Source organism: Dromaius novaehollandiae, chromosome 9 (assembly GCF_036370855.1).
Source record: "Dromaius novaehollandiae isolate bDroNov1 chromosome 9, bDroNov1.hap1, whole genome shotgun sequence".
NCBI lineage: Eukaryota > Metazoa > Chordata > Aves > Casuariiformes > Dromaiidae > Dromaius > Dromaius novaehollandiae.
Genome location: NC_088106.1, coordinates 3438186 through 3453071, shown reverse-complemented (window position 1 = coordinate 3453071; position 14886 = coordinate 3438186). Strand labels below are relative to the sequence as shown.

The 14886-nt window shown below is 40.9% G+C and overlaps 1 protein-coding gene across 1 annotated transcript in view; it reads left to right on the top strand.

The window, feature by feature from the left end:
• The window catches only part of IFT80 (intraflagellar transport 80), a 62261-nt gene extending 56924 nt beyond the window's left edge, over positions 1-5337 (top strand). The window contains exons 20-21 of the mRNA XM_064516556.1: positions 1064-1187; positions 4030-5337. Coding sequence (XP_064372626.1) covers positions 1064-1187; positions 4030-4149 — 244 coding nt within the window. The 3' untranslated portion in view covers positions 4150-5337. The remainder of the gene's footprint in view (positions 1-1063; positions 1188-4029) is intronic.
• The last annotated feature ends 9549 nt before the right edge of the window (positions 5338-14886 follow it).

Genomic DNA, 14886 nt, shown 5'->3' with positions numbered 1-14886 from the left:
TTGTTCCGGATAATTAGCTGACTAACTTCCTATCTGTAATTGCCCAGAGCTGTAAAAAGATGAAGTAAATCATATCATGACAATACACTAAAGTAAAATGGTTGTTTTTTCTGTCATATTTAGAAGATGCAAGTATTCTTTAATAAAAATCTGAAACATGCTTAGAAACATTTTTAAATGACGTTTTACTTTTTTGTGATTGCAAACACAGAAGAGTCCTTAGTAATACCTCGAACTGCATGTGACCCTCAGTGAATCAAAGCTGTTTTGAAATATCTTGTTGCTAAAAATAGTTATACAGCCATTTAGACTCCCAGCAATGTGTAGGTGGATAAAATATGAATGAGAAAACAGGGTAGGAAAAATTTCTCCTTTAAAAAAGAACCCAGGTTTTCTAACAGAATCTTATGAGTCCATTTACTACTAACTGCATGTATCACTGTGGGCAAAAAGGTTCTTTTTTTTCCCATAAGCACATATCTGTGGTTTTGATTGTGTTGCCCAATAGGTACCATCCAAAAGCTGTGTGTATAAAACAGAAGTATTGCTTATGTCGTTGAGAAGAAAACAGGTGTAAGAGTAATCAGTTACTCCAATACAATGGCTAATCTTTCCTACCTTTAAAATTTTCTTAAATGCTGTGTGGCTCTGAATGTGCAAAATGACACTGCTCAGAAGAGATTTTTAGACCTCCTGACTGTAGTCACTTTATCGAAAATCATTCCTTTTGCCCCTTTTTATTGCATTCTTTTCTCTTTCCTTGAAATAAAAAGCCTCCTCCTGTCAAACTCCAATCATGAGACAAAGTTGTGAACAGAAATAAATTGTTGGATGTTTTTCCTAATGTGCATCATAAAATAGACAGACAGTATATGACAAGCTGGGTACTTTTAACCTCCTGTGATTGATAATAATGTAAAACTGCTTGGCACTATAGATCAGAAATCTTTGCCTGCAGCCCAGACGCTGGTCAGCGTATCTTTTTTGCAAAGCCGTGGTGACTGTAGTTGTGCCAGAGCATTTATATAGCCTGGCAAGCCATTTTATTCCTGTTTTGTTCCAGGGCACTAGAACTAGCGGTAAAGCACAAGACGCATGTAGACACAGTTCTGGCTTATCGACAAAAGTTCCTAGAGGACTTCGGTAAAAAAGAAACCAACAAAAGGTTTTTACAGTATGCAGAAGGTGTAAGTATTACTTGAAATTATTCAGCTTTAGGTGAATTTTTTCAGCATCAGCTTTAGGTCAGCTTACTCTTTGTAGCCAGTTTTGTGCCAAAAGGGAGGGCAGGGGGGGAAGGTCACACATTTGTACTCTTCTTAGTTCAAATGTGGACACAAATCTTATGGCTTTACCTCTGACTGTTAAGTGCAAGTTCATAGCTTAATGTGTGGCTACATGGCTACTAATATTTGTGCATGTGTTTTATTTGAAGGCACAGATATGGAATGTATGTTTTTAGTATCTGGCAAGGATTATACAAATGAAGGCACAGTTGTTTTTCATAAACAAGGAGATAAGCCTTAGTGTGGCTGAACGTGTACCTCTTAAATATCTTCAACTTTTTTACATACTCTTATGGACAGTAACAATAATAATCTTTGAAGGTATCCAGGCATATATTAAGAGTGAACCAAGAACTGTTTTGCCAAATATGATAAATAGCTTAATACACAATTTCATCGAACTTCTGGAAACCCTCTCCATCATCGTTAGGTCGTTTCAATTTATTAGCATTTCACAGATCTTAAAGACTGAGATCATATGGTTCATGAGCAAAAAGTATCTTAGATTCCACTGGAGTATCTTCTGTGCATTTTCTTTTATGAGATGTACCAGATGTGCAGCTGAGACAGCAGTTTCATTGAGCAGCCCTCATTTCCATACTGGTCTTTCTTTCCCTGTTTCTGAGCTGTCTGAGAGTAAGACTGTAAAAAGAGATGTGTACTTTGGCTGCATCAGATATTTCCATCTGCTGTAGCTGATGGATCAGAAGATGCATCTGAGCTGCTAGCTTGGATCCTTTAATTGGATAATGCCCATTACACTTTTATTAAAACTTAATTTCTAGTGTAAGACATTAGCACTTCTAAGGATGTTTTATTTCCTAAACAGAAGAATAAAAATCTGCAAGGTGTCTAGGCATCTGATAAACAAGTCTGCCGGACTTTATCTAGAGGATAGAGAAAAGATAACAGATTCCAAGTGCTCTTATTATACACTGATTTCAGCAGCTAAGCTGTCTGGGTCTTCTGTATACTTCAGATCCATTAGTGAGCAAAGATCATATTAATCTCCTAATGTTTCTGGAAGAGACTTTTTTAGATAATACTGTCTTTAAATTACAATAAAACTCTAATTTCTGGAAGGGATCCTAGGCAATACTGCCTTGTCAGTGACAAGGTGTGAGTAGGACCTTTGTAAGTGTTTCATCTTGCCCTCGGTCTTGAACCTTGGGTTTCACAATGCAGAAAGTCCCTGGAGTCAACAAGTGCTAGAGTTGTATTCCATACCTCTGTTTTGGAGGTCTTGGCTGATGGATCTAAGATTAAAAGGCAACCTATCCGGTAAAGTGGATTTGGAGGTCTTGGCTACAGTGTTAACAAAATACTTAGTGCAGCCTGTCAGGCCCAGGTAGCAAATCTCGAAGCAAACAATAAGGGCATCAAAGAGAAGAGGCAAGGTTTTGTGCTGCTCTTCCTTCTCAGAGAAAAGGGCATGAAAGAGATTTGTCTCACTTTCCCTCTCACCACCTAACATTTCTTCAAGCTTAAGCAGGGAGTTCTTACCTCTTTTCTATACTGCAGCTGAGACCTCTGGTCTGCAATCAGATACAGAATCTAAACATGTGCTTAGTTGTTATATCTCACATCTTTATATATAAGGTATTATGAACCTACTATGTATACTGAGAGTCCATATCTTGGCAGTTACTAGGTGTCACTGGCAAAGATCATTGGCTTCACTGGCAAGTAGCCCTCTGGGCTAGATGGCAGAATTAGCCCTTAGGTATGTTTAGCATCTGTGTGACATCTGTTAAAGCAAACACATTCTTTCTTAGAGCTCCATAAAGATTTCAGTCATCAGATCTAAAGCACCTGGACCCAGCAAATACATCTTGAATTGAAGGATTAACCTTTTCACATGAAAATGTGGGTATTACAGTTCCTAGTAGAAGATCTTCCTGTTATTTTGTGAGTTAACGGAATATCAGTTACTGTGAAAATCCCCTGTGCAGCAGTTGAGATTTTTTTTCCCAGCCCATCTTTGACACTCTTCATTCTCCTGCAGTGAAATTGAACTTCACAATTACACTTTTGTCCAGTTTTGGGATGTTTTTTATATACACCATGATCCACTCTTTCTTGTCAAGTATTTATAGGCAAAAAAAGGCAACTGTTGTACCCCACCGTACCATGGATACTGTACCATATCTGTTGTCTGAAGTTTCACTGAAATAGAGTACAGTCACAAGATGATGTTTTTCTGCAGCTGGAGAAATGCCAAGATAAAGTTGAAACATGTATTGATGTAGAGGTCAAATTTCAGGCGGAAATTTGATTTCTGTTATATCAGATAACTAATGCATATGCCATCATTTTACCTGATAGACTTCAGGTGCAGTCAAAAGAAGTTATGCCATGTACTACTGATAAAGGGCTATATTTTGAATAATAGGACACAGGTTTCATTGCATTTAAGTTAGATGAGAGGCAGTAGACTGATCTAAGTTATTTTCATGTTTTAATGTTTTATTACCAGGTGCAATGAGATGTAGTTATATTTGTTTAAAAAAAAATCAAGTTTGTTTTATTTTAAACATGGAAAGCTCAGTTCATTAGAACTTGACAGTGCCTTGATACGTTCCATCGGTGTAAGCTGTAACTTATATATGAAGAACTATATAACAATCGATAAAGTCACTTTGTAATTGTAACTTCAAATTTTCCTGTTAGTGAATAGGTATCTGTGTAACCTCTTTATATAATGTTAGTTGACCTCTGCATACTCTCTTTTCTGTTCTTGCAGCTGGAAGTTGATTGGAATAAGATCAAAGCCAAAATAGAGATGGAAATTGCTAAAGAAAGAGAACGAGCAGCAACAGCAGCCAGTCCAGCAGTAAGAGCTGGTGTAACTGTACAGCAATAACTGTCATTTTGGTCATATTAACAAGTGTTTTGTGAATTTTTTTTACAACTATATATTGATAAATCTAAGTTTTTTAAACAAAGAAACATTTTGTGGGGGACAGGAGCAAGAAATGGTGTAATTCTTGCTAATTGTTGGTTGATAGGCAGAATTATTTATTTACTCAGTCCAATTCTGAGCTGGAATTACATTCTGATTCCCTAACTCCAGTGAATAGTTACTCTGTAGGCTGTGATGTATGTAGGAGAAAAAGAGGGAAATCTGCTTTTGTCTTTCCATTATTGGCTTTTAAGTTTTCATTGCTATTAACATTATTTAATCTGGTTGACTCTAGTTAAGCACTGAATTCCCTGTTTAAGCATCTAGGTAAGTAGTTTAGTTATCTCTGTAACCTCAGGTACCTCTGAAAAGCAGGTGACTTGTTAAATTGCCTTAAAATTAATTTAGCTACCATTATACCAATTATAAATGTTGAAAAAAGGAGCTTGCACTTGTAAACTGCAAAAGAATGTTTCACTTAGTTCTGGTAATATACGTGCTCAGAAGTTCTTCAGTAGATGACTTTACCAACTCAGGTTTATTATAATAATGCACTATTATTTTAATGATAAAGGGTACCTTTTAAGCAAACCTAAGTTTCATGAAATAATTAAGGCATCATTTAAAATACTAGGGAATGTGCTTTGAATTTTGTTTGAAGTAGCAAACTGCATTGCAAGTTGGTTTTGTGGTATCTAACAAATGTAATTCACAAAGATACTCAGAGCTTCCAAAAGTTAAAGTATCATATTCACTTTTAAAAAGGAAAAGCTTTCTGGTTTTTTTTTTTCTGCCCAAAGCACTTGATTTTAAAATAGTTTGTTTTATAACAGTTTGTTGTTGTTATACGTGTGTTATTTCATCAATATATACTTTTCTCTGTTTTACATATGAAAGTAACTGCATGTTAGACACTCTTTGCAGGAGACTTTTGCAGTATCAGGACATGAGTAGGCTATTCATAGTTAACATTGTATAATATGTATCTTTCAAATGTTACCACCAAAATGTTCATTTTCTGTATATATATTGAATTTCTTGTGTTTAATATTTTGTTTCGTAAATCATTATATGGCTGATAAAAATTTTTTTGCGTAGTTCATCAATTTCCTAATAAAAATTCAAATAAAGTGATTTTTTTTAATGTTATCTAATAGATGGTGTAATGCAATATTAGCAGTTTTTGAAGGCCAGGCTAGTGGTGATACAAGTTTCAGGATCTCGGTTCAATTTTGGTCTTTTACTCTTGGGCCAGGTGGAAGTACAGCAGAGGCAGCAAATTCACTCAGCTTCTTAAAAATGCATAGCACAACAGTTAACCATTGCAGAGACTGGAGAAGGAAGGGAAGAAAAAGGAATGAGTGCCGTGCTCTCAAAGACACTGCGTTAGAGCAACTGCCCTTCAGGTTGATGTCTGTTTTGTTCACAGAAAATGTTACAGCAGCGCTTCCAAGCAGGCTCTCCCTGTCTCAGTATTAATTGGAAGTGTATTTTTAAGTGATGAAAAAAGTTGTTTAGTTTCTAGCCAAAGTACAATGAAGATCTTAAGTTATTTACTACTCCTCAGATTCATTTTTTCCATATTTGTCCAGTCCTGAACAACATGCTGTGCTGAGAATGCTTGTTAAAAAGAATTTGTAGCTAATGACTTACTCACCAAGTGTTGCAATCTTTAGGGCTATTTATTATGAGCAGCTTATGAGTGCCTTGAATATGTAAGTTGCTGAAAACTATATACTCAATTTTCTGAAAAAGCATTGTTTATTCTTTAGTTTCACCAGATTCTAGTATGGAGGTAATGCGGTACGATTTTGTACCTTGGTTATAAAATACAAATTTCAGGATATTCTCAGAAAAAAACATATGGCTCACCTAGGATTGTTGTAGGGTTTTTATGTATTGCGATTGGAATTCCAAAAAAAGTGCTGTCTGTCCAGTGCAAGATAATTTTATGCTGGTTTGTTTGTGGGGTTTCGAAGTTCTGCATTGCATTTATCTATACCAGTTTTTAGTAATTTGGATAGTTCACTTAATGAGCTAGTCTGTTTACTAGAAGAATACAGATGTTTCAAGGAAGAATATTTATAACAAGCTGCAATAAGCCTTACTAATCTGCTTTAATGGGCTATTTCTGGTGTATTCAGATAAGATTTGCATATTAGCAAATGCAAATGTAAGACCAAGAATGCTTTCATCCTTCTCATGGTGTTTGTATCATATTACCTCTTCTTCCAAACGCTGAATTAAAACCTTCCAGGGCTGTAAAAGAAATAGCTAATGAATTACCGATTGCTTTATTGTCCAGTGCAAGAACTATCATGAACTCGTTTCAGAACTAGAGATCAACATGATTGAAATGTAATTGTTTGAATTGGTGTCATGATTGATCGGTTATTCAGGGCTAACCACAATTTTGCCTTAGCAGGATGTGATTGTACTTCATATATATTTCAGTTTTTTGTGATACTGACATTGGCAACAGTAAACCCTCTTTGGTTGTAGGAAGTAGGATTAAAATGGATGTGTGAAATACGTCTTTAAGTGAAGTAAAAAGCTAAGACTAGTGTTTAAAAGCCATAATCGAATTATGAAAATAGTACACTGAAAAAATGCTGTGTGCATTAGGTAGCACTTATGTCTTTTAAACTTTCAGATGTTACAAATATTGCACTTAGGTCTCATTGCATGTGGGCTCATAAACTTTATGTGAAATTATGCAGAACTTTTTTCCCATTCCAGCTGTGTAAAATGGGACAAACCTGAATAATCCGTCAGGATAAAGTGAGTACCCTGTACTGTGATAGAGGACATCCATGTTCACATCCAAATCATCGTATGCTGTCCATCATCTCTTTGGCAGTGGACAGAGGAGGCAGAGGTAGTGCGGTCTGTTCCTCGTGACAGCTTTCTGTCGACAGTACCCAGCAGTCACCAAGGGTTTCCAAGGGAAGTTACTGGCAGGTGCCAGTGAAGATTGCGATGAAGATTGGTTGCGATGAAGAGCAGTGGAAAGAACATTTTTAGAACATCCCCTTGGCTTTGATGAAGAAATTTTGAAATTACTATTTTAATCTTGCTTTACATAATCTTTAACTTCTGCTATCATTTTGGCTGCAATTACTCCAGGTAATGTGAATGGTTAAAGAAACACTACTCTTCATTTTTACCTCTAGCTTAATTTTTTTTTATAGTTTTTTTTATATGTAGTTCAGAGGAAAAAGGAAAATAATTGTTGTGTTCTGAAATCTAAGACACTGCGGCTGTGAGATCTGTGTTTGACTGTAGAGTTTTGTCCTTTGGAACTGGTATAGGATGAAGCTTTGAATAATGTGATATAAAAACTTAGTTTGGTACAGTTTATGTAGAGCCTTTTCCTACTGTAGGAGGACAAATGTGCAACTCTAAAAGACTGTCTGTGTCAGGTAACAACTATAGGTATATCATATTTGCGTTAGAGGACCGAAGTTGTTGTGTCTTAGCAGTATCTTTGAGGGAGATGATAGGTAACAGTAGGTAGGAGGTGGTGTCTGAGTTTGGGAGTTGTCTGAGTTTGGGAGTGGCAGCCTTTAGGCTTTGACCCTGTTAGCTCCTTTGTAGCTCCTCTGTGCCTTACTTTTTCCATCTACAAGTGGAAGTAATAAAATGTATTTACCTACATTGCAGCATTTGTTCCAAGAAGTTAATGCACATAATGCATTTAGGGAAAAGGCTGGCAAATTATAATTGTAATGATTTTCAACCCCCAAATTAATAAATATAAATAAATTTCATGGCACTTTGTGCAGGTAGCTGTACTGTTATTCTCTTATTGATGGATGAAGACACTTGCTGACGGTCATCCAGCAGGCCCATGCTGGCTGGGAGTAGATGGAACCAGACCATTTGTCTCTCTTTAGCTTAGCCCTATTTATTGATCCGAACAGTTGTCGTGAGTCCATCTTAGTCCATATTAGGAACTGGGATATTTTGTGAAGACAGTTGAAATGCCAAGGAATCAATTTTCAAAGCAAGGTACAAGATTTAGCTGTGCAGCTCTCATTGAATGTAGCAGAAACTGCCTGGGTGCATCTTGGCCAAGTTTTGGTAGCCAGGAGTCTCAGCTGGAGCCGTGTGTACGGTCAGCACAGCGGAGGAGAAGCTCCATGTGGCCTGCCTTCAGCCACGTTGGGATGTCATCCAAATGCATTCTGTTAAAAGATAAAGTTCACTATTGTAGATAACAAAAAAGTCCTGAAATCTCCTCTGAGACTTAGTCTTTGCTATTTCTTCAGAAAATATGTAGATCCGAATGAATAGTGAATGGAAATAGTGATGGTAAAAGGAAAAATGGATAAAAGAGGAGCTCTCTAGAGAATTATAACATGTCAGTACCTCTAATTCCAAAAGAAGGCAAACAGGAACCAAAAAGTTGTGTTCCACTGATAGAGCGATTCTTAGGAGCGGCAAACACCTCAAAGTTGTGAAATACGCTGCTTTTACTGCTGGTAAAGCAGTGAAGTATTTTGAGAGCTGTATCATACTGGCCTGATGCCAGCCTTTACATGATTTTTCTGCATATCGGGCAAATCTGCCTGAAAATTAATATAAACCCACTGTGTTTGTTTTGGGCCACTGTGCTGAAATGATAACTCCTTTACAATTTAGCTTTTAATTAAAAAAATAACTAGGTGTTCTCATCATTTATAAATAGAAAGCATCATTTTGGCAAGATACTGATTTTGTATTTTGTCAGAATGATGCTTCTGATTTTTCCGCTCTTCCTGCGGGATGTAGGGGTAGTAGGAGAAGTAGGAAGGATGGGGTGTGCTCTGCAGCCGCAGTGCTTCTGCGCTTACCCCGTCACCGGGAGTTCAAGAGCCCTTCGTGGCCTTCATTCGGCTCATTTTGATTGTGTCCTAATTAACTATTTGCATTTTGGTGCTGCAAGCAAAGGTGCTTTGTACTTGGGGGTCGTTTACATTTGCAGGGCTAGCCTACCACTTGGCAATATCCCAGATCTGGGTGAGTTTGGGATTTAATTTCGGTTGCCCACAGGTTTGTCTGATGCATTTGCCTTAGTTTACGTACAACTGTGCTGAAGGTGTGGCTGATTTCTGTGCAGATGTGCGAGACCAGAGTTGAGCCCAACATCTCCCACCGCCCCAGCGGAAGGGTAGAACAGTGCAGTCATGGCAGGGACCTGGGATGGAGGCTACAGTGGAATAAATAGATGAAAGAAATCTGTAATGTATCATCAGTTTCTTTCAGCAGATGCATTTTTGTAACTGTGGTTTCATAATTCATTGTTTAGCTCCAGTGTGCACGTCCTGTCCGCAGTATTAGTCCCACTATCACTCTTACTCTTACACTGAAATATGAGTAACAGTAATAAGAAAGCACGTTTTTTCCGTGGACATGTTCTCAGTAGCACAGATTTTCTGTATGTAGTGTGCATCAAATGACCCAAATCCCTCAGAATGCAAGTATCAATCCTGGCACAACATTTAACCATATTTAAAAGTTTTGGGCCGTGTGACGCTGCTTTTGTTGCTAAATACTGCTTTGGAAGCATGCGAGGTGGATCAGTCAGTGTAAGCGTGATAAAAGCAACACAGGAATATGCCAGTAAGGAGTCTCCTACATAATCTGTGCTGTCTTCAGGTGTGAAAAGAGCTATTGATGCTTTTTGAGCTATTGAAGTGAATATTCATTTGTAAGGGACTGGTATCTGCTGCTTCTTTTCCTACTTTAACCCTCCTAATAAAATTCTGAGGTGTGAAGTTGAAATCTGGGACCATGGGAAAAAGTGCTTGGAAAGCAGAGTAATCGGCCTGGGGATGTAGCTACCTTCAGCCTAATAAAGGGAAAAGCATCTTCATGATGAAAGCAAACACCAATACCATTTCTTAAAAATATAAATAGACAGGAGAAGTCTTCTCTTTGGGCTTTCACAAACTGATTTGAGTGTGCAAGCATCAAACAAGCTATTGCAAATGCTTACTCTTCCAGGAATGATGGTGTTTGGAGTAGAGAGACATCTGAAATGAGTGGTCAGGGAAGAGCTCAATCGTTCATCAGTTCTCCCAACAGTATGGACATCCAAAGCCTCTTATGACTCCGTGGTTTTCCATATTAATTGGCCAACATACATTTTAATTTTCTTTCAAAGCAGGACATACAAAGTTCTATAGAAGTGCAAAATAGGTGATATGCGACTTGATTTTATTGTTAGATTAAATGGGGATTAGATCATGCTTGTAGCTTGCTTGTCTGTAGAAATAGGAATCTACAGTACAGAAATAGCAAGGCTATTGTATATTTATAATATTGTATATTTTTATTGTATATTGTGTATTTCTGGTGTAATAATTGCACCAGGCTCCCGGTGGCCCTGCTTGGAAGATGTAAAGCTTGGGATATGTAAAGGGCACGATGAAAACAGAGTTCTTGACAACCGTTGATGGTACCACCTAGAAACAGGGAATTTGGAAAAAATGCAATTAGTGGTTTTTATGTTTCATGATTGATATTCAACAAATGGAAGAAGGAGGAGAATGTGCATTGAGCTGTATGTCAACGTAAGGACAGGGCAACTCGTCTCCTCAGCAGTAACCTGCATCGGCTGGTGACCGCTCTCGTGATGCTCTTTCACCTGCTCATAAAATCCTGCGTACTAAAACATCCTGTGCGCTAATATTTTACTCTGTGGGGGTGAAGAAAAGTCTGTGTGAAGTTTCCGTATGTGAGACCTTGGATTTCCCGTGTAGGTTTTCATTGATCCAATTCAGTCCAGGGTTGCCTCATGCTGTAAAACTTGAAATATTGAAATGTAAATTTTCTGCTTGTTTTAATTTAGGTACCTTCACCACCTGTAAATGTTTATAATCAGGACTAAGTGCTTCACATGAGAATATGATGGTCTGGTATCTTCAAGGAAATAAAGGGGTAAGTTAGTTCTTTGCGCAGAGCCAGGTCATGTGCCTGGAACAGTCGGGTGAAATGGAGGTATGAACAGTGCCATGTTTAATTACTTCTGCATCTTTTCTAAAGGGTCTGCAAGACTTTTTTTCTTTATGTAGAGAAATAGCTTTGGTAGTGGGAATTTTGCAGTTTGGAAATACTCTCATCTCTTTTCTACATAGCCATTCAGGTTTCCTTTGAGATCGGATAGGAACGCCTTTCACAAAGATAAGACAGAGGTCTCTCCTGCCTATATCTATACGCACTGTAAAAGACCTTTGCTTCCATCCCAAGTGCTAACTTCAAGCTGGAAAAAAAAGATACTTTTGATGAGTTTATTTGGGCACAGGCATATTGCCATAATGGGCCACCCAGCTTTGCCCTTGTTTTGGGTGATTCCAGTCTCCAGCGAGCGCTCAGCTGATGGGAGGAGAAAGCCGGTGATAACAGCAGAGGGAAGGGGTGATCAATTGGCCATTTAAGTTAAGATAACTTAAAGTCCAATACTCGGAGCTAAATGGAAGCAGGATGTAAATCAGGACAGTCTCAAATGCTGCTTTCCTTTAACTTTGCGCAAAGGCCGTGGTCGCGGAGGCTGTGGGCGCGTTGCAGGAGCGACCTCTGCGCGTCATATAAACACTCCGGATTAAGATGGACAAAAAGAGAAAGCAGGAGGGATTCTTTGGGATTTTGCCTGTTTATGAAGAGGACTAAACGTTATTCCCAGTGCCGTAATCCACCTTCGCCCAAGCACTCAGGCTCATGCTTTAGAAAGACCGACTCTGCTCCTTCTGCTTCTGGTAAGGCTCTTACCAAAAACCTGACCCTGCTGCCCGTGAAGGTTTCTGCTCCTGCCGCCGACGTTAACAGGACCTACGAGCAGCGGTGGTTTGCGAGAAAAGGTTTTCCTTTGCTGTGTTACGTTCCCCGTGATCTCCGTTCCTTGCCAGGGTTGACGCTGCCCTCTGGATCACACTAAATGGGCTTAATCTCAATTCTAGTAAAAACAGGATTGGAGCTTAAATTGATCTTATTTTTAAATGCAGGAGGATCTTATTTTTAAATGCAGCATCATGGAACATCTTTTGTGCTTCACCATCTTTAGCTGTAACGTACAAGTGCTTAAAAGCAATAGCAAGAAATATCTGAAAATTTGCATCTCCGTGTTGGTGTTTTTATCCATATGTGTGTGTGTTTGAAGTCTATCCAAGCCCAAGGTTTTACAGAGGGAAGAACGTCTGTCTGCCGCGGAGATGTCTTTATCCGGGGCGTTGTCCAAGCCTACACCCGTTTCTTCAGCTCCGCGTTGCTCTGGTTAAAAGTGCCGAGCCGAGATGCATCACTCGGCGTTGTCCGAACACATCTGCAACTGTACAAAGGCTTAAGGGACAAGAAGGTGACTCCACATATGTTTAAACAACAAAAAAGCCATTACCTCACGGTTCAGAAATCTCTACTGCCAGCAAATACTTCCTTTCAGACTATTAAAAAAGGGAAGGTGAGAGAGGCTCGAGCCCTCGCACAGGACCGCGATTCCTTCCCAGCCTGGGGCATTTCTCCTCCTCAGCAGGTTTGGACGTTCTCCAGAAATGCAATGCATTTTCTTCCAATAAGTAAGACGTGGGAATATTGCAGCAAAATTTTACGAGCATCAAGCACGTAACCAGACTCAACGGTTCGCATCCTCTGTTTTCTTCTTCATGCTCAAAACAAGCATCGAAATGCAGCAGCAGCTAAAGGCCAATGTGGGCCGATTCGTCACAGCTGGGAAAGTCACTGCAGTGGCCTGGATTCATCAAACAACTATTTTTTCCCTTTTTTTCAGGGGGCGGCATTCCTCCGAGCCACGGCCTCTGTTAGTCACGCTGTTTCTCAGGCGACCCCGACGACGCATCGTGGCTCCCCGAGGTGATTTCATCCTGCTGCTATTTACGGCTTGGCCCCGCGGCGCGGCCCCCTCCTGTTATCGGGGCTCAGCCACAGCAGCGGATGCTCTCCCGGCTCCAGGAGCGGTCCGGGGGCTCCCGTGGTGGCAGGGATGCAGCCCCCGGGGGCGGGAAGCCAGGGCCCGGGTGGGTCGGTGTTTCTATTTTTATTTTATTTTTCATCTGCCGTAAATAAGGACGGTTGCCGGCCGCGGCAGGGGCCGTTTCGGGCGGTGCGTGGGTGGAAAAGGGCTGTTGGCACGCGTGGGAAGTGGCCGCCGGGCTGGGCAGAGCGGGATGCGGCACCGCTGCCGCAGCACCCCGGTAACACCCGCTGCACTGATCCGGATTGAGCCCTAATTCGGGGTCTGGTGTAAACGTGTCCCCTGCCGTAACCTGCTGCCAGTGCTCAGGGCATCGTTCTGGGCACAGCGAGGTCGTAGCTACTGCGTGTGTGTTTATGCATCGCAAATTCTCTGACTGAGAGACTTTCAGCGGGATGAGACTGCTGATGTGCTGCAGCGGGTTGCGCAGGGAGCGGACACGCAGCTGCCGGGGGCACATGCAGCTCCGCGGTGCTCCTGCTCCCACCTCACTCCTGCTCCCGACTCCCTCCTGCTTCTGTTCCCAACTCCTCCCGCTCCTGCTTCCGGTTCCTCCCGACTCCATCCCGCTCCTCCTGCTCCCGACTCCATCCCGCTCCTGCTGCTCCCAGCTCCTCCTGTTCCTGCTCCCGAGTCCATCCTGCTCCCGAGTCCATCCTGCTCCCGAGTCCATCCTGCTCCCGAGTCCATCCTGCTCCCGAGTCCATCCTGCTCCCGAGTCCATCCTGCTCCCGAGTCCATCCTGCTCCCGAGTCCATCCTGCTCCCGAGTCCATCCTGCTCCCGCTCCCAAATCCTTCTCCTGCTGCTCCTGACTCCATCCCGCTCCTGCTGCTCCTGACTCCATCCCGCTCCCGCTCCTGAGGCCCCAGTTGCCGGTGCGGCTCTGGGATCAGCCATGGGGAAAAAGCGGCCGGGAAAGTGTCCCGTTCCCGCGCCAGGGACTCTGTGGTGCAGGTGGTGCATGAGGCTGTACGTTACCACGTGTGGCTGCATCCAGTGGGCACCTGGGGTGTGTATGCATCACCTAGTGCATCTAGCATGCATGTATATATATATCACATATCTAGCATGTCTACTATATATATATAAAAATATAGATATCCTCACCTATACATCTATATATATAGATATAGATGCTCTATAGATATAGATGCTCTATAGATACATATGCTAGACATACTAGATACATATCTAGATGCACTATACATGCATATATACAGTGCTTATGCATATGTATCTATACAGAGAGAGTGCTTGTGCGTTCAGGTGAGATATCTAACTATATATGCTATACATTGTATATCTCTGGCATGTACAAATAATATCTGCTATGTCTAATATGTATATATAGTATCTAGTATGGATATGTTGTACATCTCTGTATAATCTTTGTAGATGCCTCGTGTATATGTATAGGATATATACCTGCATACAGAGAGAGCATGTATATAGATGAGATATATATGGAGTATGTATTGGTGTAGTATATAATACTACATATATCAGCATAGTGCACATCTGCGTATCTGCATGGTGTATACGTGTACGGTGTATATCCCTACAGCCTGCATCCATACGCTATATACGTAGCGGAGGATATATCTGGTACAGCACACCCAGGGCATGTGTTAAGCGCACCGGTACCGTAGTACCCCGTAAACGCCGCACGCGGGCACCCGCGCACGGCGCGCTGCAACCACGGCCCGCGGCAGCGCCTGCGCTTGCGCA